General features: G+C 41.4%; 1 protein-coding gene across 2 annotated transcripts in view; it reads right to left on the bottom strand.

Moving 5' to 3' along the window:
• Positions 1-302: 302 nt before the first annotated feature.
• The window catches only part of prkd1 (protein kinase D1), a 50676-nt gene continuing 28762 nt past the window's right edge, over positions 303-22216 (bottom strand). For both annotated transcript variants that reach the window (XM_019263208.2, XM_019263210.2), the window contains 16 exons: positions 21774-21984; positions 19323-19400; positions 19004-19196; positions 18785-18908; positions 18092-18169; positions 17284-17451; positions 16428-16539; positions 15265-15317; positions 12442-12514; positions 11887-11993; positions 11371-11532; positions 9747-9845; positions 7257-7417; positions 6895-7001; positions 1713-1798; positions 303-811 (listed from right to left, as the gene is read on the bottom strand). In XM_019263208.2, the coding sequence (XP_019118753.1) occupies positions 584-811; positions 1713-1798; positions 6895-7001; positions 7257-7417; positions 9747-9845; positions 11371-11532; positions 11887-11993; positions 12442-12514; positions 15265-15317; positions 16428-16539; positions 17284-17451; positions 18092-18169; positions 18785-18908; positions 19004-19196; positions 19323-19400; positions 21774-21984 (2040 nt within the window). In that variant the 3' untranslated portion in view covers positions 303-583. The remainder of the gene's footprint in view (positions 812-1712; positions 1799-6894; positions 7002-7256; positions 7418-9746; positions 9846-11370; positions 11533-11886; positions 11994-12441; positions 12515-15264; positions 15318-16427; positions 16540-17283; positions 17452-18091; positions 18170-18784; positions 18909-19003; positions 19197-19322; positions 19401-21773; positions 21985-22216) is intronic.

Below are 22216 nucleotides of genomic sequence, written 5' to 3'. Positions count from 1 at the left end.
CACTTGGCGATGAACCTGATTCTGAAAACCAGAGAAGTCTTGAAAATAAATGAAAATAAATACGACATTCTTACTTCAAAAATGTTTTTGCAAGTATAAATTATATAATTATATATTATATAATTATAGGTTCCTTACCTCATTATTACACAACAAGGACTATAAACCTATTATTAATTGGGGTATGAATTAATATTAATATTATTTATTAAGTATGAACAGACAATAAAACAAAACTATCATTTTACTTCCAGTTGAAAAAAAGTGATGATACTGTTATCACAGGATTTCAGGTTTGGGCCAAGGAATTATGAAATGTTACATCAGATTTATAGTGAATGCAATGTGCTTCCATAGCAAATGGAAAATTTAATATCCTTAAAAAACAACTTGTATTTGGTTTAAGGGTCTGTAAAATAGGCAGTCAGTAAAGGACATTATTATAGTTGAGTAAGTTTTGTTCATTATTTTGTTTGGATTTGAAGTGTTCTTAATTGTTTTAGTTTTGTGCTTTCTTTCATTTTGTTACTGTTGCTGTTTTTCGTCTCATGTTCTAGTTAAAACTCTTCACGTGGCCCCCTCTTCAGAGTTCACTGACCCTCTCACTGAGGGTCTCCAGCTCCTCTTGCTCCTGGTAACGCTCCATCCCCTGTCCAATGTCACTGCGGGGACCGTTGGCGAGGTGCGTGGGGTAGTCGAGGCCGCTGAGCTGGGCGTGGTGATGCCAGCGCAGGTCGTCGCTCTCGTGGGTGATGTAGCGCTCGTTCATCCGGGACTCCAGGTTTCTTAGATCTAGCCACATCTGGTAGTCCTGGTAGGGAAAACAAACCCACCCTCAAACATACTGTTCATTAAGCACTGTCTCACTTACTGTTACAGTGAGAACGTAGATTGACGTTGAAATTCACTGCAATTTTCAAACACTAGATTTTTGATTTCAGATCTCCAGACGATTTTTTAATGTTTCCCTCTGACACATTTGAAAATGAGAACCCTGATAAAGGATCTTAAATATGTATTTAATGGGTGTGTATGCTGCTAAAAGTCTGAGGCTAAGCTACACGTCTCAGGCATAACATCAACATCCTCACAGTTGTTGATCCATAAAGTTACAATACATGTAAAGACATAATAAGCTATGATTGGACAGCTGCTGTTTGGGGGCGGGGTAAGTCAAAGTGGATTGTTGTGATGAATCATAAGCCTTTAAAGGTTCATTTACTTGCTACATCCAGAGCTTTCAACCATTTCTCCTGGTTTTCCTCAACAGATGGAAGTCCAGTTATATAATAACTAAAGATTGTAAAATCAAAATAGTGTATACATTACCAATGAAAACGATCACAAAGAAACAGTTTGATTTTTAAATTGATTTGGTTACTCCAACCCTTAATTTTTAGTAATTAATTGAGTTTTTGTTGTACTAAGTTTAAGGTTGTAATTCCTGAGCTCTTTACTAAATCCCTCATCTTCCCTTTAACAATTTGTCTAACCTTTGATCTGGTGTAATCTGGTAATTATTTAGTTGATAATGTTGTATAAAAGTTAATTTAAACGTCATTCAGCCTTTGAGCTGTGAAGTGTCCAGGTGACTCTGCTGGTTGACCTTTACCTCACATCATTCGCTCTCTGTGTTGTTTTCTCTTTTTCACGCTAATTTAACATTTAAATCAATCCAGAAAATTATTCAGTTTGATTTATAGATGTCTTACCTGTAACCAGGGGTGACTGAGGGTCTTGTCGACACTATATCTCTTCCTCATCTTAACCTGCAGCAGGTTGTTAATCAGGTCAATCGCTGCAAAGAAAGAAAGAAGAGAAAGGAGGAAGTAATGAGCGAGAAAATACTGAAATAAAGCCAGGGTCGAGCATCCAGCGGAGGGAGGGATGTAGACGGGAAGGGGGAGGAGGAGTATGGAAGGCTGGGGCCCCCCCTGTGGTGAGGGGCCAGTCCGGGCTAATGAGCAAAGCTAACATGATGTTAACATTTCTTCAGGGGTCAGCGGTTTGAACAGCTCTGAGACCTCGCGGCCCCTCAGGGCTACAGGGGCCCTCCATCGCTTAGCATTATGCACATGAATGGACCATCACATGAATACCCACGAATCTGTCTGTCGAACTCTCTTTCCAAAAACAGCCTGCACTCTCACTGATTCTCCTGTTTTCTCTCAGATATTTCTTCCCTCCCTCATCCCTCTTTCTCAGAGGTGTCACATGACCCACTTTCACTTTTTTTTTATCTTTTGAAAGTGAAGCCGAAGGATGGCGACGTCAATCTATCCAACGTCTCAGAGCAGCATGTCTCTGACAGATTTCCTTGTGGTTAGAGTCGGTTTTCTCTCTGCCAGTTTCTGTGTGAGCAGAACAAGATTGGATGTTAGTCGCTTAATCTAGGGAGGACTGTACCTGCCAAAATAAAAAAATAAGACTATATGACTTGATAAATACAGTTTGACATTAATGCACCAAAATTAACATTTAAATAAATGAAGCATTAATGAATTTAGAAAATGTGACCTAAATTAAAAATGTTTTTGTTTTTTTTGTTAACCTGAACACCCCAAAGTTTTGTTCTGTATTTCACTATGGCCCCCGTCATCTTAAAATTATTGCCAGTGAATCAAAACACAGAAAATAAAGTCCTGATCTTTGTATTGTAGAAAGTTTAAAGTTTAGTTGTCATCAATAACCGGAACCAGAAATATACATCATTATGTTGATATCTATGATTTTATTTTGGCGGGTTTCCACCCGGTTTCCTCTGTAAATCTAAAAATGTCTCTGTTGACAAAGCATCCCCAGGTTTACAATCTTATGGAAGCTGTCAGATTGTGTTGTGAGGGAGATCCTGACCCACAGTGCAGAATGGAAAGAGATGAAGACATTGTGAGTTCAAGTGTCACATAATCAGTAAACAGAGGGACTCTCCCAGACGGAAGCTGTTTTCTGGGAGGAAGGTCACAGAACAGTCAGCAGGAAGGACTGACCGGGTCGCGGTGACTTTTTCACATATGAACTTATTGATTTTACTACTTTTTGTTTTTTCTTTCAAATTTTTTTAAAGTGTTGAATACTCCAATGTAGAAATTTACTGGCGTCTAGAGGGTTAACATAACCACAAAAAGGTTTTGATAAATAAAAAGGAATAAATTAAATAGAAAATAAATGGGAAGGTAAATAAATACAGGAAGTGATAAAAGGTAAATAAATATATAAGCAAATTAAAACAAAAATGTCAATTTATGACATATTCTAAATTATTTAATTCTTACATTTATTTTAATATCATTTTTGGTGATTAAATGGCATATTAATTCATTTATTGAGTCATTTATTTATTTTCGGCTGTTACAGTCAGTAATTTGCAAGCTTCTGCCTTTGTGATCCTCCAATTTATTATTATTTGTTTGTACATACAAAAGAGTTCCGACCTTTGTGGCTGTGAAATTAAGCTAACATAGGAAGTACCAAAAACCACAGTTCCTCAAACGTCCACTTGAGGCTGGCTCCAGAAGTGAGTCAGTCTCCATAAGTCCCCATGTTCAAATGTCCAACTTCACAGCAGAAATAAACATGTTTACAGCTGTTTAGACTAGCCGTGATGGCAGCAGCCACACCAGAACCCTCAGAAATGTATGGGTGAACCACTCACTCCTGGATGCAGACCAACTTCCTCAAACTAAACTGTGACAAATCAGACATGATCATTATCGACCCTAAATCCTTCACCAAAACTGCAGACAGTTTCCGCCTCAACATCGACAACTCCACCTTGTCTCCATCTCCCCACAGTCGCAACCTCCGAGTCAATAACCTTAACAATAACCTCTCCTTTGCACATCACATAAACCAAATCACCAGAACTGCCTTCTTTCATCTCAAGAACATAGCCCGACTACGCCCATCACTCTCCTTCGCCGCCACTGAAACCCTCATTCACGCCTCATCACTTCCAGAATTGACTACTGCAACAGCATCCTCTATGGCACACCATCCAAAACTTTAAATAAACTACAGTACATCCAAAGCTGCACGTCTGCTCACCTGCACCCATGATCACATCACGCCTGTCCTCCAGAACCTCCACTGGCTCCCAGTTCAACAGCGTATTCAGTTCAAAATCCTCCTCCTCACACACAAAGCCCTCTATAACCAGGCCTCTTCCTACCTCACTGACTTGCTCCATCGCCACAATCCATCCCGCAGCCTCCGTTCATCTGATGCAAACCTCCTGACTCCTCCACCCAGGACCAAGCACCGAACCTGGGGGGACAGAACCTTCTCTGCAGCTGCCCCCTCCCTCTGGAACACTCTTCCCAAACATATCCGTGACTGCACTGACCTGCCCACCTTCAAATATCTGACAAAAACACACCTTTTTAAAATTGCTTTTATTGTTTAGCTCAGTCTACTATCTCATATTGTTTTGATGATTTGATGTTCTTTTTATCTAAAGTGTCTTTGAGTACCTTGAGAAGTGCTTTTAAATAAAATGTATTATTATTATGGTACGTAACTGCTCTTAAACACAATTTGGAGTGCTTGTTTCACTGCCCTCAAATAAAGCTGTTTCATGCTCCATCTTTTTGTGATAGCACATGCATAATATTCATTCTGTGTTCATAAAACCAAATGTGATGTTTGACATCATAACAGAGGTGGAGTTTTAAAAGAGTCCCAAACTTTAACTTCTTTATTCAAGTGTCTCCAATAAAAACTTAACTCATGTCCGCTCGTGGGCAGAGAAAGAAATGAGTTCTCTGACAGAAGCCCTTAAGTATCTTCTCTTAAATTGATCTTTCAAAATGCAGATTTGTTGACTTGTTAAGAGTTTGTTCTCTGACATTTAGAGAGGGGCGGGGTTAAGAGCACTCTGTGGATCCGGCCGAGGAGCAAGTGAGTCAGGCTGATTTAAATCTGTCTCGTAGTCAACAGGACGATTCCAGCCAACACACACAAGACGGACACATTTACAGACAGTGACGACAACAACATGAGTCATGCAGCAGCAGAGAAGAACTCAAACTGACTTCAAGGACGAGTTGGAGAAGCAAGAAATAAAAACCTGAGCTGATGTTTGAGGACAAAGAATAACCACAGGAAACAGCAATCATAGAGGAGGTTTGTTCATGTTTTAGGAAGGCTGATGCACAGTGTCATTACAAAACAACATTCTGCAGCAACATAGTGAAAACAATGAGTGTTTACTGTATCCAGGTTTTGATTTGTCTACATCAATCTACAACCATTTTTTTCCGCTGACAGTACAAAGAATGGACAGAAGGGCCGTTTTAAGGCTAAAAAACTGGCCACTGCCATGTTGGCAGTCCTGCCTCTTCTGCCTCCAGGCTAATATAAAAATGGGCAAAGAGGTGAATCTGACGTGGCCCATCTGTGACAACACCCACTGATCAATCAAAGAGTCCACACTGTTAATTCTGCATAACTTTAAGCCTTAATATAATTTGAACAGGTGAGTTGTATATAAATTCACCCTCAGTACAGTTGTCATGAACGGGGAAATTAGCTACAGAGACCAAAACAGTTTTTTGTACCAGGCTGTAAACATGTTTATTTCTGCTGTGAAGTTGGACATTTGAACATGGGGACTTATGGAGACTGACTCACTTCTGGAGCCAGCCTCAAGTGGACATTTGAGGAACTGCAGTTTTTGGCACTTCCTGTGTTGGCTTCACTTCACAGGCACAGAGGTTGCCACTTGTTTTTTCATATCTTTGATGATCAGCTTCATTTCTGTTCCAACTGAGTTTCCCCTATCACTTGGGAACAAACTCATTTTGGTTTCTGGCTGCCTGGACCTGCGCCCATCGCAGCCATGCCCAGTGGGATTGAGCCACAAGGTGCCACAATGCCCAAATTTCTGTCAGAGTGCTACAGCTAGCTTATCTAGTTTTCTCAAAACAAGGAAAGGAAAATCTGGACATGGACACTATGACTGAATTTTCAGTAATTCAGTAAAAGAAAATGCTTGTTTCTATCCAGCTGGTTCATGAGATAAACAGTTGGGTTCGGGTCCAGTCTTGCGCAACAAGATGATTAAAAGAGCAATGGTGTAAGCTCAAGATGTGAAAAACAAATACAGAAAGTAAATCAGACATTTGTGTTTGTTTCATGTATGAATGTGAGGAAGGTTACATCAGATCTGTGTGGAGCCATCATGGATGCATTATAGAGACATGAGGAAACAGCTGATCAGTCATGTGACTTCAATGTTTGCTTTGTTACAACATATTCAGATTGTAATTTCAAAAAGTGTTTACATCTATTGTTCAGAGCTTTAAGTCGTTTTAGAAAAAGACAACAAGACCCCGAGAGAGAGGAAAAACTTTTTGTGAAACTGAGGAAGGTTTTTAAATTTTGTCGTTTCCATCAAACTTTTCTAATGCGATACTTCATAATGCATCAAAATACGTCAACAAACACAAATCAAGATTGTAAGAAACAGTCTCTGTTGCTGGGTGACGTTAGAGGTCGAGCTTCGTTGAACTTCGATTTTAGGTTTTGATTTAAATTTTTATCCAATTTGTCTTTTGATTGTTTGTCAGATGCCAACCAGATGAGCTGTCGCTCGGCGGTTTACTGATCCGTGATAACATTTGTGATTGTCACACCTGACAATTAACTAAAAATTTTTAACCACAACGCCCTACATTTGTCTGATCAGGCTGTCGTCTATAAGTCCACTTAGAACAAACTATACAGCGTTGTCATCTTTTTCATTTATGTAGCCTGGAAGCTACCTAGTTATCTATGAAGATGAGGTAAAGATATTTTTGGACATTTTTCTTTTCATGTTTCTGCTGCTGATACTGCAATTTACTGTCCTGGATGAAACTATGTTGAGACTACATTGAGGTCCATGATGCTACGTACCTTCCTGGGAAACTTTCTTCCAGGGATGAGGAGGGTACATGAAGGCAGCATTCTGGATCTGATCATTGATGTCTTCATCTTCATTGAAAGGGAACGTCCCACTGAGACTGCAGAGAAGACGAAACACGGAGTTTGATATAAAATATAGAAATTATATTACAGATTTAACCTGTAATACAGTGATGATTTCAAAATGATAGTTTGCTTTATGTTGTAGTCTTTTGTTCAGCACAAGGAATTCAAAACTAAAAGAAGAAAATTAAGAAAATAACAAAACAAAACAAAAACAAATAAAAGCACATAAAAAAGATTAAAACTAAAATCTTTTAAGACTGAAGTCATCCATCACATGAGTTTCCTACCTGACATAGATGATGACTCCAACCGACCACATGTCCAGAGATCGGTTGTAGCCTTTGTTCCTCAGGACCTCAGGGGCGAGATACGCTGGCGTGCCGACCACAGAACGCCTGAACGACTTCTCACCGATGATCCGAGCGAAACCGAAGTCGCACAGCTTCACCTGAAACGAGAAGATGAAGGTGTGTCACTGAAAATGTTTTTGTTTATTGTGTTTGTTTTAAAGTTAATCTCAAGTCCCTCATTAATATTTTTAATTTATGAAAATTACGTCTGTACTTGGGACCTCTCAACTGTATGTTGTATGTGTCATTTGTAGAGGCTTGAAACATATGTTTGTGACTTGGCCCTAAATTTTAGATTATGAGGCCTCTTATAACTGTGACCGGTTAACTGTAAAACATAAACATAAAGTCTGGTAGCAACAGGTTTGGGAATTAATACAATTGGCACATGATGTCTGTGCAAAGGTAAACATTAGCTGGCTATCTGACTCCCGCCATGTTGTTTTCCAGTGTTGCTCTTTGTGACACAAATTAAATAAAGTCAGATGATTTGGTGGACAACATGAGCTTCAAACTAGGTGTTCATTGACTTAACACCAGTGTTGATTTGTGAGTATCCTAGACATTTCATATTTTTTGCCCCGTTACCACAGCAGAGGGAAGACACAGGTCAGGGAAAAGTCTTAATTAGCCTGAATCACAAATTTGATTTCCATGAGCCTGTTGGCTCGATAGCAACAGTCAGTGTTTGGATGGAAACACAGGAGGGAGGATGAGTGTGATGAAGCTGCTGACAGTGAAGAGCTGTTGGCTGCTATCTTTGCAGGATGATTCACAGACACTCAGGAGAAAGATGGAAGTGATCCGGGATACGTTGGCTCGCTTCACAGTCGTGTTGTGATGTATCAGTTCTCTTCAGCGTTGACTGTCAGCTGCTGTTCACATCTATTTTTGGTTATCTGCTGTTGTTATCGAGGCTCCTCATCCGGGTACATATTCAGATGTAGGTGGACTGACCCGATTTTAAAGTGTTGATGTTGGTCAAAGCTCCAGAACAGAAGCATTGTTTGTGTTTTCACATTTGTTCCCTTGATTAGCACTCACTTATCAATCAGCAAATGACTGCAATGTTAACTGCTGCTAAAACCAAAATGTCTTATTTTTACAATTTTCGGTTCAATAAACAAGACAGAACAGGTGAATTAGACAGCTTTGGAGTTGTTGGAAGATGTTTCTGTTTTTGTTTTCTTCTTTGATAGATTTCAGCTTCAAGTCTTTGTGCTAAGCTAGACTAAACATGTTCTTGACCTATCACATAGCTGAAACTGATATTGATCTTCTATGTTAGCTCTCTAGGTTAACAAATGTCAGCTCGGCCATTAACCTAGCTCTGAATAGTCAGAGTACAATTTGAATTTAGTTAACCTTTCCACATAGTTGATAATAGCTTTTTTATGACGTATCAATAAATGTGTGACTGTGGCTAAAATGACTCAATTGCAACACATTTTTTCCTCTCTTTTGAAGGAGCTAGGCTCCTTTGTGCTAAGCTAGGCTAAACACATTGTATACTGAACACAGAGATGAAAGTCATCTCACTGTGGGGAAGAAGGGGTAGAGGATTTCACTAAATGTCAGCCTCTTCCTTAAATAACTTCATTAGCTGACATTTTTATTTATGTTTGACACGCTTCGCTAACATTAATGCAGCAACTCTTTAAAGTATCTCTTTAAGGCATTAGCATTTTGTTTGTTTCCTGATATTAGCGGGAGTAGCAGGCTCTGCAGATGACACGCAGTAAGTAATAAAGCGTGTGAGGAATGCTGAGCCCAACAGCCGACCTGATGCATCATTAGAGCTAACAGTTACTCCGTCTGACACAAACAGCTATTTCTGGAGAGGGGACTGAAAACTGCAGAAAGCTGCTAATAGTTACACTGACAGCTAATAGACCGTCTGTGTGTGTTTTTGTTTAGTTCGTCTGTTTCTGCTTTTGTTTGCTTGCCTGTATCTTGCTGTTTTCACCTCTTCCTACATATATATATATATATATTATATATATATATATATATATATATATATGCAGTATGTGTGTGTGTGTCCGAAGCCTGTTGGTTGGAGGCTGTGAACATTTCTGTGGTGCATTAATCTTTCAGCTTCATATCAAGTCTTCTTCTGGGTTTTTAAAATAATTCCTGATGATTCCAGCTTTTTAAAAATGCACTTTGTGCCACCATGTCAGCTGATTCTTTGCCTCACATTTTTCTCCATCCTGTCATTTCAGATCCGCCCACTCCCACCTGCCTTGCAGTAACCCCTGCGTTCCCCGTCACCTGACCTCCACCACCCACCTGCACACCTGTTCTCATGTCTGCCATCAGCTCATTAACATAAACAGGACGGTCCATTGTGCTTCCAGCCCTTTTCTTTCTCCTCAGCCAAATATTACAGTCTTACTGGTTGTCCACACAGTCCCTGTCACGTACCTGTGGAAATGAGTCTGCAGAAGCCAGCAGGACGTTCTCAGGTTTCAGATCACAGTGGACAATGTTTTTGAAGTGGAGGTGACGCAAAGCCACGAGAATCTGACGGTGATACACAGAAACACACAACTAATGTTTAATGATAATAAACTGTGAGTTTCATCAATCTGATTGGATGAATTTAAATTTAAAAAATGTCCTGAGGGTGGCGCTAGAGGAAACAAACAGGGTTCATCCACCCTCATCATGTTTTTGAATCAGATACTGGTCCGATCAAAAATTTTATCTACGTGTAGATGCATTCAAGACGGATTAAAATCTGATCGTTCAAACCACGTTGGGAGCGTTTGAGACATGAAGAAGACTTTTGTCTCACTCGTACTTCATATGATTCATCGCTAACGCAAGCTAAACTGTTTTTGTTGACTAAATTGGTAAAAGTTCTTCTTCTGCTGTTTTTAAACAGCTTCAGATCAGAACACCACCTCCTTTTGCACTGGAGTAGTACTGTGATCTGACAGACACGTATATTCGATCTAGATGAAAGTGTCTCCAACTTTTGAGTTATTTGAAATGTGGTTGTATGAGGCACTGATCCACAGTCAGTGTAGACAGGAGGACCAGCATGAAGCTAAGCTAATGTACTGCTGTGGATAGAGGCAGCAACAAAACATAAAACAAAATGTACGTTATGTTAAGAATATTTTCACCACCCTGGCTCTCAGACAACTCTATGCTTTCTTCACCTTCATTGACAAAGACTGTAATTTTACCTCTCAGAACTCAGCAGGTGGTGGTCCGCCACTGCCTCCATCAGTTAGTTTGTTTAATTAGCTGACTTTGAAACACATTTTTAAGACCTTAGTTCTGAACTACCATTAGCTGCTGCTGTAGAGGTAGACCAACAGCTGTCCTGCAAGGTTATTTTCTGTTTTTGTTAATTGAGTCTGGTGGCTGTGGACAGAGCGATATAAGGTTTCAGCCCCCTGTCGAAAAGATCTGTCTGACAGCAAGGTACGGTAGTGAAAGTATTTTAAATATAGCGTACACTTCAACTTATATTGGTTTCTCTAGGTTTGCCTTTTTTTAGTGTCTTAAATCTATTCTATTGTTGCCCCTGTACATTAGCTTACCTTCATGCTGGTCTTCCTGTCTGCTTCTACAAACTGTGGGTGTACTGACTGCACTGACAGTATAAACCCTGGACATAGTCTCTGTGATGTCCCTCACAGGTTTCTGAAGAGCTGTTGTGAAGCTCAGTGTGGTGGCTCTGGTTGTCTCCATATTGGCAGTGCTGCCTTTTTCGCTTCCTGGCTAATCTAGAAATGGTCAAAGACGTGGATCATCTGTGGATCTCAGGCGGGCCAAATGATGCCTGGTTGCTCAAACAAGCAATCTGTAATGACACCTACCTGTCGATCAAAGCGTCCACGCTCTTAATTCTGCATAACTTAATAAATATAACTGACGTCTACTGTAACACACTGACTGTGGATCAGCACCTTATACAACACACAGATAACAAACTATCTCTTTAAATCTCATCTGGATTTTATCTGGATACGAGTCACTTAAAATGCTAAGTACAAATGGAGCCTTTGTTTGTTTGTGTATCTGTGTGTGTGACCTGTGTGACCAGGAACTTGGTGATCCTCTCAGGCAGTCGTCCTTTCTCACTGGACAGGATCATCTCCAGCATGTCTCCGTGGAGCTTCTCCATGACCACGAACACTCTCTCTGGGGTCTCAAACATGCAGTCCAGGTTGACCACGCCTGGGTGGTGCAAACTCTGCAGGGAGGAGAAATCATCATCGTCTAAAGTTCTGACAGCTGCTGTCAGGTCGAACTTTTTATTTTCTAAATGTTTATTAAGATTCATCTGTTTTTTCTATTATAATTGAAAATGCTCATATGACTGAATTATAACCTGAAGACAAAATATTCCTGAAGGATTGGGGCAGACATGAAGTGAACAGTGTGTGTGTGTACATGTCGCAGCAGCAGCTTCTGCAGGTTGAGCAGCGCTGGAATATTAAAGGATGTCACACCCCTACAGTGTTGCCACGGTAATGAACATCGTTCACGACAGGAAGTCTCACTCACTGCTGTGTGTGTGTGTGTGTGTGTGTGTGCTTGTGTGTACCTGCAAGATGGCGACCTCGTTGCGCAGCTGACTCTCCTGTTTTGTGGGGAATCGGAGTTTGTCAATGATCTTGATGGCGACATCTCGACCGGACTTTCTGTGCTTACCTGGATGAAAACACACAAAACATGCACACTCAGCCAGTGGTGGAAAGTAGAAAGTATATTTACTCGATTACTGTGGTTCATTATGTCAGTATTTACAATTTATAAAGCTTTTCACTTCTCTAACTAAACTAGTTAGTCTAGTCTTTATTAGTACCTGTGTATGATGACATATATGATGATATATCAGACTGGATGTGTCTCTACCAACACAAACACGATCCAAAGGAGATAGCAGAGTCAAGTCAGACAGGAATTGAGTGATTTTGTATGTATTATTCCTGTCATGAAAATAAAATAAACTTTATTCTCGGGTGCCCTGAAGTGACAAAAGCATTATTATTGCAGGTTTAAATGTTCTCTCTGCTGAGTGAGTGATTGATGATGCTACGTTTGGACGTGGTGTTTGAAGAAGACATGTGCATCTTCACATTGTACAGGTATGTTTTACCTCCGTAGACAATGCCAAACTGTCCTGAGCCAAGAACCTCGTCTGGGAAGATCTGATACACCGAGTTGATATCCTAAAAAACAGAGTGCACATCAATCACATCAACCGAAATAAAGGAAATCACTTGGATAAAGTTCTTAAAGCGACTTTGTGTAAATTTTTTTGTACATGTGTAGTGAGTCGACAACTTTGCTAACAGCCAATCATCAAGCAAGGTCAACAACAGCAGACATAGCAGCAGCTAATATTACTGACTAGTCCAACAGCAGTCAGCCCAGCTCGGCGTCTGTCTTTCAGCCTTTTATTTCACCAAGCTCTCACCAAACACTAAAAGTCAGTCCCTCATTTACTCTTGTCCGGTGGCTTCTTGCTCGCTCACTCTCTCCTTTTCTCTTCTTAGCTTCCTCCATCGACATCCTCTTCAGTCTCTTCTCCTCTGCCATTATGTCCATAGAGGCTGCTGAGCCCAGTTACATTGCCCACTCGCCCAGCTCTGGTTCTGGCACGACACCGGCTCCACTCCAAACATTCCCCTGCACCCCCGGGCCTGAAAACCTCCTCTTCTTCCCAGTGGTCCAAAACCCCTGTGGTACAAACACTAACACTGCCCCGGTGCTCTGAGCTCACAGTCCGGTAACAAACTGAGCTAACATTAGCTAACAGCAAAAAAAGCAAAAGAAGCACAACCGAAGGTGCATGTTAGACAAACAAACAAGGAGCACTGATGAAGCATTTTGTCCTCCAGTGTGTCAACTAATGGATGTGGCACAAGAGAAGTGATGCCTACAAGTGGAAACAGAGGAAGAACCACAGTCTGTAAAAGAACCAAATGTTTTGACATTTTGAGGCACAGAAATCCCTGCATTTGTCTCAGGCTTTAAAACAACACTCAAAAAACACAGAAGGCCTGAAGCTTTCTTTAAAGTTTAGGTTTCAAAGGTCAAAGGTCTCACGCTTCCTTTGTTATAAGACTGCTCTAAGTAAAGTGGAGGAAGGTGGAGGCCGGTTGAAAGTGGGTTCAACAAAAATGTCAATTACATCTATTCATCACCTGGTGAAGGACTTTTCCAAAAATGGGGTTTTGTACAGGAGAGCCTACCGTGCGCCTCCCTGAGTGTAACTACACAGCGTCAGTGATCTGCCACAGCTTTGACACCAAAACTGCTAAATATTTTCTCCTTGTCTGCAATCACGTCTCCCTTTTCTCCCCTGTTAGCTGACAGCCTAATATCACACCTCAAGCAAAGAGGACAGAAATACAATATTATAAACCTCCTCCCCCTTCCCCCGAGCTTACTGCCTAATTACCATCCATCGCTATGGAAACCGTTTGGCTGAGTGAGTAATCACAGTAATCTCCATTTGAGGTGCTTGAAGACGTGCTCACCTTGGAGACGGCGAGGTGAGCGTGTCTGCATAGAAAAATGGGACTCGATGTTCTCTGTAGTTTAATTTGCATGAATAGAGTTTGCAGACATTTGAAGGTTATGTGAATCTTTATCATGTAAATGTACAGAGTGTTTGCTACATATACGACCTGACACGCTGTGACAGCTCTTCAAATGTAAATGAATAAAAATGAGAGAAAACATGAGGCCATAAGAGACACTGTCATCATGTTAAAGACAAAGAGTTAAAGCATCATTACGTAGAAATCATTATTTGTTGTGATGTGTTGTGTTGCCCCCAGCTCAGTATTTGTTCTGATTACATTACTCATAATAAAAAACTAGCAAGTCGACAACTTTGCTAACAGCCAAACATCAGGCAAGGTCAACAACAGCAGACATAGCAGCAGCTAATATTACTGACTAGTCCAACAGCAGTCAGCCCAGCTCGGCGTCTGTCTTTCAGCCTTTTATTTCACCAAGCTCTCACCAACCACTAAAAGTCAGTCCCACATTTACTCTTGTCCAGCAGCTTCTTGCTCGCTCACTCTCTCCTTTTCTCTTCACAGCTTCCTCCGTCAACGTCCTCTTCAGTCTCTTCTCCTCTGCCATTATGTCAACAGAGGCTGCCAAACTGGGTTACATTGGCGGCTCGCCCAGCTCCGGTTCTGGCACAACACCAGCTCACCTCCCTGTCAGCATTCCCCTGCACCCCAGGCCTGTAAACCTCCTCTTTTTTCCGGTGGTCCAAAACTCCTGTGGTACAAACACTGACACTCCAAACTGAGCTAACATTAGCTAACAGCAGCTACAGTTGGCAGCAGTTTACTTCACTGTCCATCAGGAAACTCTGTAAATCACAGAGAGTTGAGGCAGAGCAGCCGGAGGACATCAGAGGGAAAAGCAGAAAACATTTTCTCCATAAAATATGATCCAGTTTCACCAAAATCAGTCAAATAGTTGGTGGTGTGTGACTTAGTGCCGTAAAGTGTTACGTACTTCTCCTGACCCGGAGCCCAAAGTTACATAGTGTGAGAACAGACGTATGAATGACAGAGACACCATTCACCTGATTACAAGTTAGTGTAGCATCAACAGGATTTAACAGACGTTAGTTTATGAAAAAAAAGTTACACAATGAGGCTTTAATGAGATGAATGAAAAAACAAAACCTGCAGAAAGGTTGTCAGATGTTCTACACTAAAACTAAAACCTGACCGATATATTAGCAAACATTCACATGGCGGCCATTTTTCTCTAAAATTAGGAAGCTCAAGTACAGAACCTGAATACTTGGTGCACCACTGAACAATGACAGTAATACGTATCAGTGGCTATCTTTAGACAGGAAGAGGTGGCAGAGATGGTTACATAGCTGAATGTGTGTGTGTTTGCGTGTGTGTGTGTGTGTGTGTGTGTGTGTGTGTTTTCTTACCACATTCTCCTGGATCTGGCAGTTGGACACAGAAATACTAATGGAGATTTCCTCTGTTCATGAGGCACAAACATGATAAAAAAAAATCAGTGAATCATTCAGTGAATCATTCACACACATAAAAAAGCAAATTAATTAAACTCCACTTTTAACAAACAGGTCTGTGTTGTTCTTTGCCCTTAGTCGCTCCTGTTAAAGTATTTTAACATGTGTATTTACACTGTCTGAGCAGTATATTAATAAATGTTATAAATCGGAAGCCTTCTGGCAGTTGAGACACTATTATTTTAGTGTTCTTTCCACGCAGGTGAACACACAGAGTCACTGTGAGACCACAGTGAAGCGTTAGTCATGATCAGTTTGACGTCAGTGAAGGTCTGAAATATCTCTGATGGGTTTTGTGTGGGCGTCGCGGCCCTGAGGGGATGTGAGAGTCTGCAGGAGAATTCACCAGCAACATGAACATTAATACCTGAGCTGGAAATGTTTTCTTTCTCAGGCGAGACGATACTAAAATGACATTTACATTTGTTTAGTTTCATTTCAGATGGATTCTCTGCCAAACTCATGCATTCATATTGAAGTTAGAGAGCACCTCTTAACATCAGGTGTTTGACTTTTATTTCCCTTGAGAAGCTTAAAGGCTAGAAAAACGTTATTCCATAATGTCTGACATCAAATTTGAATATTTTAGATGTCTTGTGCATTATTTAACACACATTTCCCCCAAAATTTACTTGACTTATTCGGTATGCTTGAAAACTAACTTCAGGTTAGTTTGTACTGATGGAGGCTGAAATTGTAATTTTCCAAAGATTCAGGTAAAGGTTTGTTTTATAAATTAATACACAGAGACGGGTGTGACCAGTAACCGAAGGTCACAGAGCACCAAAATCTCATTTAGTTCCTATTGTAAGGCTTGAAACGGGTGTTCAAAACAAATTTTAAAACTATGTCTCAAAACTTACCAACATGTCCAAAATGTAGATGCAGGTTTTTGGGCAGTAAAAGGGGCTCATGTCATCAGGGTCTATAGCTATAAAGAGCTGGGTGTCGTCTGCATAATGGCTTAACATTAACAGAAATTTTATGTTCACAACTGAGACTTAGTGGATCAACATGTACAGATTTTAATGGAGATGTCAGCTGTGATGGTCTCTTACTGTGTCCACTGCGGTGGGAACTGTGGGAAATTCCTGTTGAGACGGCCGGCATCAGTGCATGCTGGATGGCCATCTCCCACATCCGAGCCACATCCTGCCCAACTCCACTGACCTTAAACCAGTGAGTAAAATAAATTATTAGCCATTAACTTGTAATAGGAAACAGATTAGGACTAAACTTTTCTTCATGTTTCACATGCTCAGTGGATCTTCGCAGTTAGACGACAAGCTTTTGTTGCTACATTACTGACAAGAGGATGCTTGTTGGTTAACATCCTGAACTTATCTGTCTGTAAACGGACCATCATGTTATTTACTAGTGGTGGGTAGATCGATCCAAATATTGATAGTATCGATACCAAGTCGGTATCGGATTGATACTAGCCTGGTGAGATCGATTCTTTATTTTAAGCTCCACTCTTGTTTGCATGCTGTGGTTTCGGCAAAGGGGAAACAGCCAGGTTGCCGGACTTGCCGCTCCTGTGTCAGCAGGCACACTTTGCTCCCGCTCCCCCCTCTTGTGTTTAGATGTTGCGCCGTCACGTGGCGTGACTTAGACGCGCAAAGCAAACAAACAAGCAAGTTGCTGGCTCAGGTTCATCAGCACACATAGTGCGTGTTTATTTTCTAGAAAAAACTACAACAGAACAATGGCAGAGAGGAAGAGGAGCGCAGTGTGGCTGTATTTTCAAGTCGAAAACGAGGTCATGAAAATTAATTGAGATTTAGCAATTCAATGATGCATCCACCTTATTTATTAAAACGTATCGGTATCGGTATCGGCGATACTGGCCCGTATTTACTTGGTATCGGATCGATACCAAAATATGCAGTATCGCACACCACTATTATTTACCAGGATGCTGCTGCTGGTCACAGATGATTCAGCTCTCTGCAGGTTTTCTCCAATGTAGTAAACCAGTGATGCTGTGGCGATCTCAAAGCAGTGGGGATTTGCTCCATCAGGAAGCAGAGAGAAAGTCTGTGCTGGTTCCAGGGATAATATCTCAGACAGAGGGATTTCCTGTAGAGACCAGAAGAACCGAGGATGAATAAAAAACTCTCAAGACAGAAACTTGTTTCGGTGCCGTTTGTGTAGACCAAGAGTATGATAATAACGGCAAAAGTACAATGTCATATATGATGTGGACAGTCCAAACATTAAGGACATGATCCCTCACCAGCTTCCCACTGTCCAAACACTGTTGGACTTGTGGAAGTTCACCTGACATAACTTTTCTTTGGTTTGGCTCCACACTCTCATCCAAATATGGTCACCTCTGGCTCCAACGAAAAAAAGATGGTGACGGCCATAATGTCAGACTCAAAGCTTCAGTAGTCCACAAACCAAGGTTCTTCTTTTTTGACAGAATCTGTGTTTGCTTTTCGTTGTTCTTTGACCTCTTTGGTTGTTTTATATTCTTATGCAGGATGAGGCTGGTCTTTACTGTGTCACTTCACTATGTTGAGATATAGAACTACTACTACTATTTTAAAAACGTTGTCTTACATCCCTTTATATTAAGAAGGCCTCATGACTCCCATGAAGCTTTGCTGACCTCCTGCAAGCGTCGGAGGCCTCAGGTTGGTAACCAGTCTTATACAACAAAAAGCAAAAGAGCTGTCTTTACTTCTGTAGAAATCAGTGTTGTATCTTGTCTTACCTTATAGTATTTACTTCCTGTGTCGTTCTGAAACAGTGTGATGCATTTACTGTCCAGTCGCCAGTAATGTCTCTTCCTCTGAAATACAGAGATGGAGAGGAGAAAGAAAGAAGGTCGGAAGCAAGGACAGAAAAAGCCGTAAGAAACTTTGACATCATGTATTTTATTTTACACTTTTTTTCTCAGTTTTAAAGGAAAATCTGCTAAAAAAAAAAAAACCCACAACTGTCAAAACGTTTCTATAAAGTCATACTAAAAACTTTTGTTTGAACATTTTCTCATCATTTTCTCACTTCTTTAATCATCTCACTGATATTAATAATATGCCTAATTTTCGTGTCAGCACATTTATTTCTTTATTTATGACAAAAGATCTAACAGGAGATGGGCTGGCCGATGTATGAACAAAAGAAAGGAACAAACAATGAGATGAATATTCAGTTATCTTTATCCTCAGTATTTAAAACAAGCCTAAAAATAAAGTGTTGTTTGTGGTTTAAGGAGATAAAATCACAGCAGATTGTTTACTAAATGCTTGTGGGAAAGTCTGCAAACTCAGCCCACAAAGACAGGTAAACAAACAGACAGACAGGTAAATCAACAGACAGACAGGTAAACAAACAGACAGACAGGTAAACAAACAGACAGACAGGTAAATCAACAGACAGACAGGTGTACAGACAGGTGGAGTACCAGAGTGTCCTTGCTGGTGTAGTGGACCATCCAGCCCTCCTTCATCACATTGCTGCTCTTCCTTTTTGTGTGTTTGACGGATTGAACAACCCGCATCAGGGGGATGTTGTTACTGGTGGACGGGCTACAGGGGGCAGGACAAAGCACAATCTATCATCTGTATACGTGTGTGTGTTTCTCAGTATGTGTGTGTGTGTGTGTGTGTGTCTATGTGTGTACCTAATGGCTCGGTTGGACTCGTCCAGGTCGGGGTCGTGCATGTCACAGAGGTCGCTCGGCCCCGCCTCCAGCAGGAGACCCCCCTCTGATGTCAGCGCTTCATCCATGTCGTCCAACAGGCCGCCGCCTCTGTCATTATCATGGTCATCAAGGCATCCCTCTGCCCCTGACTCCGCCCCTGGGCTGAGGAGCTCTACAAAACAAAGACACACTTAATGTTAGGATTAGGTTTAGGTCCATGAATGTGATGTGAAGTCACTAATGGTCCCCATATATATAGTGTAAGTACAGTCAGGCGTGTCAGTGTGTTGAAACTTGCCTCCATTTTTGGAAACTTCTCCCAAGCAGTTGTTCGGCACTTTAGGAGCACATCGTTTATGACAGTTAAATTTACAATCTGAAGGAGAAGCAAAAAAAAGAAGAGCCATAAGACAGCGGCAGTGACAGGAGGTCACGTTTCACATCACACACTCATTAAGAAAACCGGAAGTGATGCAACGTCCAGGAAAATGTCTGAGGTTGTGGTGGAAGGTTCAAATGTCAGAGTTGTTTTTTTTTTTTAACCACAATTGAGTTTAGTTGGTTTAACCAATCTACGCCAGTGATATGAAATATTATTGACTTCCTGTCTCTAAGTGGGTGTGGTCTCCCCTCCCCTGTGGCCTCATGTACAAAGCATGCGTACGCACAAAAAAGTGGCGTACGTCCTTTTCCACGCTCACGTTCAAATGTATCAAACGTGAAATGATCATAGAAATGTGCGTGCCCCCACGCCAACTTCAACTTCAGCTGTCGTACGCACATTTCTACAGCTATTGCTATCCTTAGAGGTGAAGCTGGGAAACTGTTAATAATGTGAAAACAAGTAGTCATCAGAGTGATGTGCACATCAGAGACACACTTATGAACAATTAACACACCCACGTGTTTACAATTATATACGTGGATATAAAAGCATGCGCAATGTGTTGAAGAAAATGATATTAACAAAGGCAGCGTTAGCGTTGTTAGAGGACCTAGCAAATGGTGCAATCCGACGTGAGCGATTTAAGGAACGCGAGGATTTACTTGCAAACCATGATAATTGCCTCATAAGACGATTTCGGTTACCAAGGCCAAGGTGAGCTGTGCGCAGAGCTGCGGCCGGCCCTAGAGCGCAACGAGGGCCGGCGAGTGGCCCGGAGTTGTGCTGACTACGCTGGGGTTCCTGGCAACAGGGTCATTCCAGCGGGAGCTGGCCGATCGGTCAGGAGTGTGCCAGTCAACCCTGAGCCGAGCCATGCCAGCTGTGTGGGACGGAATCATCCTAATGTCTTCCTAGTACATCAGATTCCCGTACAATACTGTTGAACAGGCCAACATTAAAGCGCAATTTGCAGCGAGAGCCGCTTTCCCTAATGTAATCGGAGCTATTGACTGCACACACATTGCTATAAAAGCGCCATCACAGGATGAATCTGTTTATGTAAGTAGGAAACATTTTCATTCCATCAATGTTCAAATCATATGTGATGCGCAAATGCAGCTAACTAACATCGTGGCAAAGTGGCCTGGTTCAACGCACGACTCATTCATTATGACTAACAGCATGGCTGGGAACAGGCTGGAGGCTGGCACTGTGCGCAATGGGTGGCTTCTGGGTGAGTAAATAGTTTATTCGTTTAATTGTCCCGTATGTAAACCAGCGTTACATACGAAACGAATAAACTCTTTACTTAAGCCATCGCGCACCGTGCCAGTGTGCCAATGCACATTTGGGCATGTGCGCATTCAAATATCATGTTTTTGGTTTTCTTTATTTTCTGCTGGTGAAATTAGAGCTGCTATCAAGCCCCTGATTGTCTCCCTGTGTTCAGTATTCTTGTCAGTAAAAGCGGCCGTAAAGTTGGAAATGTCAGCCGCAGCGCCACACCTGTGTGTGCGCTGCTCGGATCCCACGGCATTTACAGCCTCACACACTCCCACTCACGTCTTTTTTTTTTGGTCATATTTATCCCTGTTGACAGGGTACCAAACAGAATCTCCACCTCATTCACTAGAATCTTTAGCTCAGACTCTGTGAAATTCATTTTCTTTCCTTTGTTCATTGCGTTATCTGATCGGACAAAGAGGTGAATCTCAGGTCCAGGGCCTATTTAAATAGATTTGCATATGTAAATGGAGGCGTGGACAGGGAGGAGTTGCATGTGTGCTCAATTCCACGTTGATTAGGATGTACAAAAGAAACGTGCTTGGATCCATGTGTACGCACACTTTGATACATCTAGATTTTTTTGTGCGTACGACAGTTTCTGGGTTTTGGCGTACGCCAAGTTTCACGTGAAAATCCACGCAAGTATTCGTACATGAGGCCCCAGTTCTGGACACTGGACACCAAGATGGCATTTATTCAGTCCAATGAGAATTACCCCTGGTACCATAAAGTTTCTGTAGCTTCCTGGTTTACTTCTACTGTGACGCACTGAATATAGGCGTATCAGGATTGGCTAACATCAAAGTTATTTCTAAAGTTACTTAGCTTTGAATCAGCTTTGTCTTTAAAGTAACTTGTTGAAGCAGACCTGAGCCAAATATTTGAACATCTACCAATCAGATTTCTATTAAATTCCCTGATCCAATTCTCCCCGAGGATAAAGATTTTAATGACCTTACCTCGGGTTACTTTACTTTTTTTTAGCTGCAGAGATAAGTCATCCAAATTTTGTTTGCTCTGTCCGACACATCACATTGTCATGCACATTGCAGCATTAAAGTTAAACAGGAGGCTCACCTTTACACTGCAGTCCCTGCCTGAAGAGGCCTTTCAGCAGCTTTTTGCAGTGCTGGCAGACGGTGGGTCTGGTGTACGAGTGGATCAGGAAGGTGTGAGGAACTTTAACCTTTGACAGTAAGATTTTGTCAAGTTCGATGGGACGGCCACCGTATGACTGGGAACTGGAGCGCCGCTCTCTCCCGGGGAAGTAATCTAATTGGTTCTTCTGCTGTGAGAAGAGCAGAGACATAGATCAGGAGGCCAGCCAGTGTTGTGTTCAACTAAATAACTGCATTTCATGGAGCAAGTGACTTGCATTATTACTGATGCTCAGGACAGATTTCAGACAATGGTTGATTATTTGAGAAAATGCCAGGTAAACAATCAGCAGCTGGCCGGCAGACATTTACCCCCATGATTACAAGTCATCATGTGGTAACATCTGGTTCTTCAGGATTCAG

The sequence above is a fragment of the Larimichthys crocea genome, chromosome V (genome assembly GCF_000972845.2).
Source record: "Larimichthys crocea isolate SSNF chromosome V, L_crocea_2.0, whole genome shotgun sequence".
NCBI lineage: Eukaryota > Metazoa > Chordata > Actinopteri > Sciaenidae > Larimichthys > Larimichthys crocea.
The sequence above is the reverse complement of the archived record's forward strand: the minus strand, read 5'-3'. Positions and strand labels throughout refer to the sequence as shown.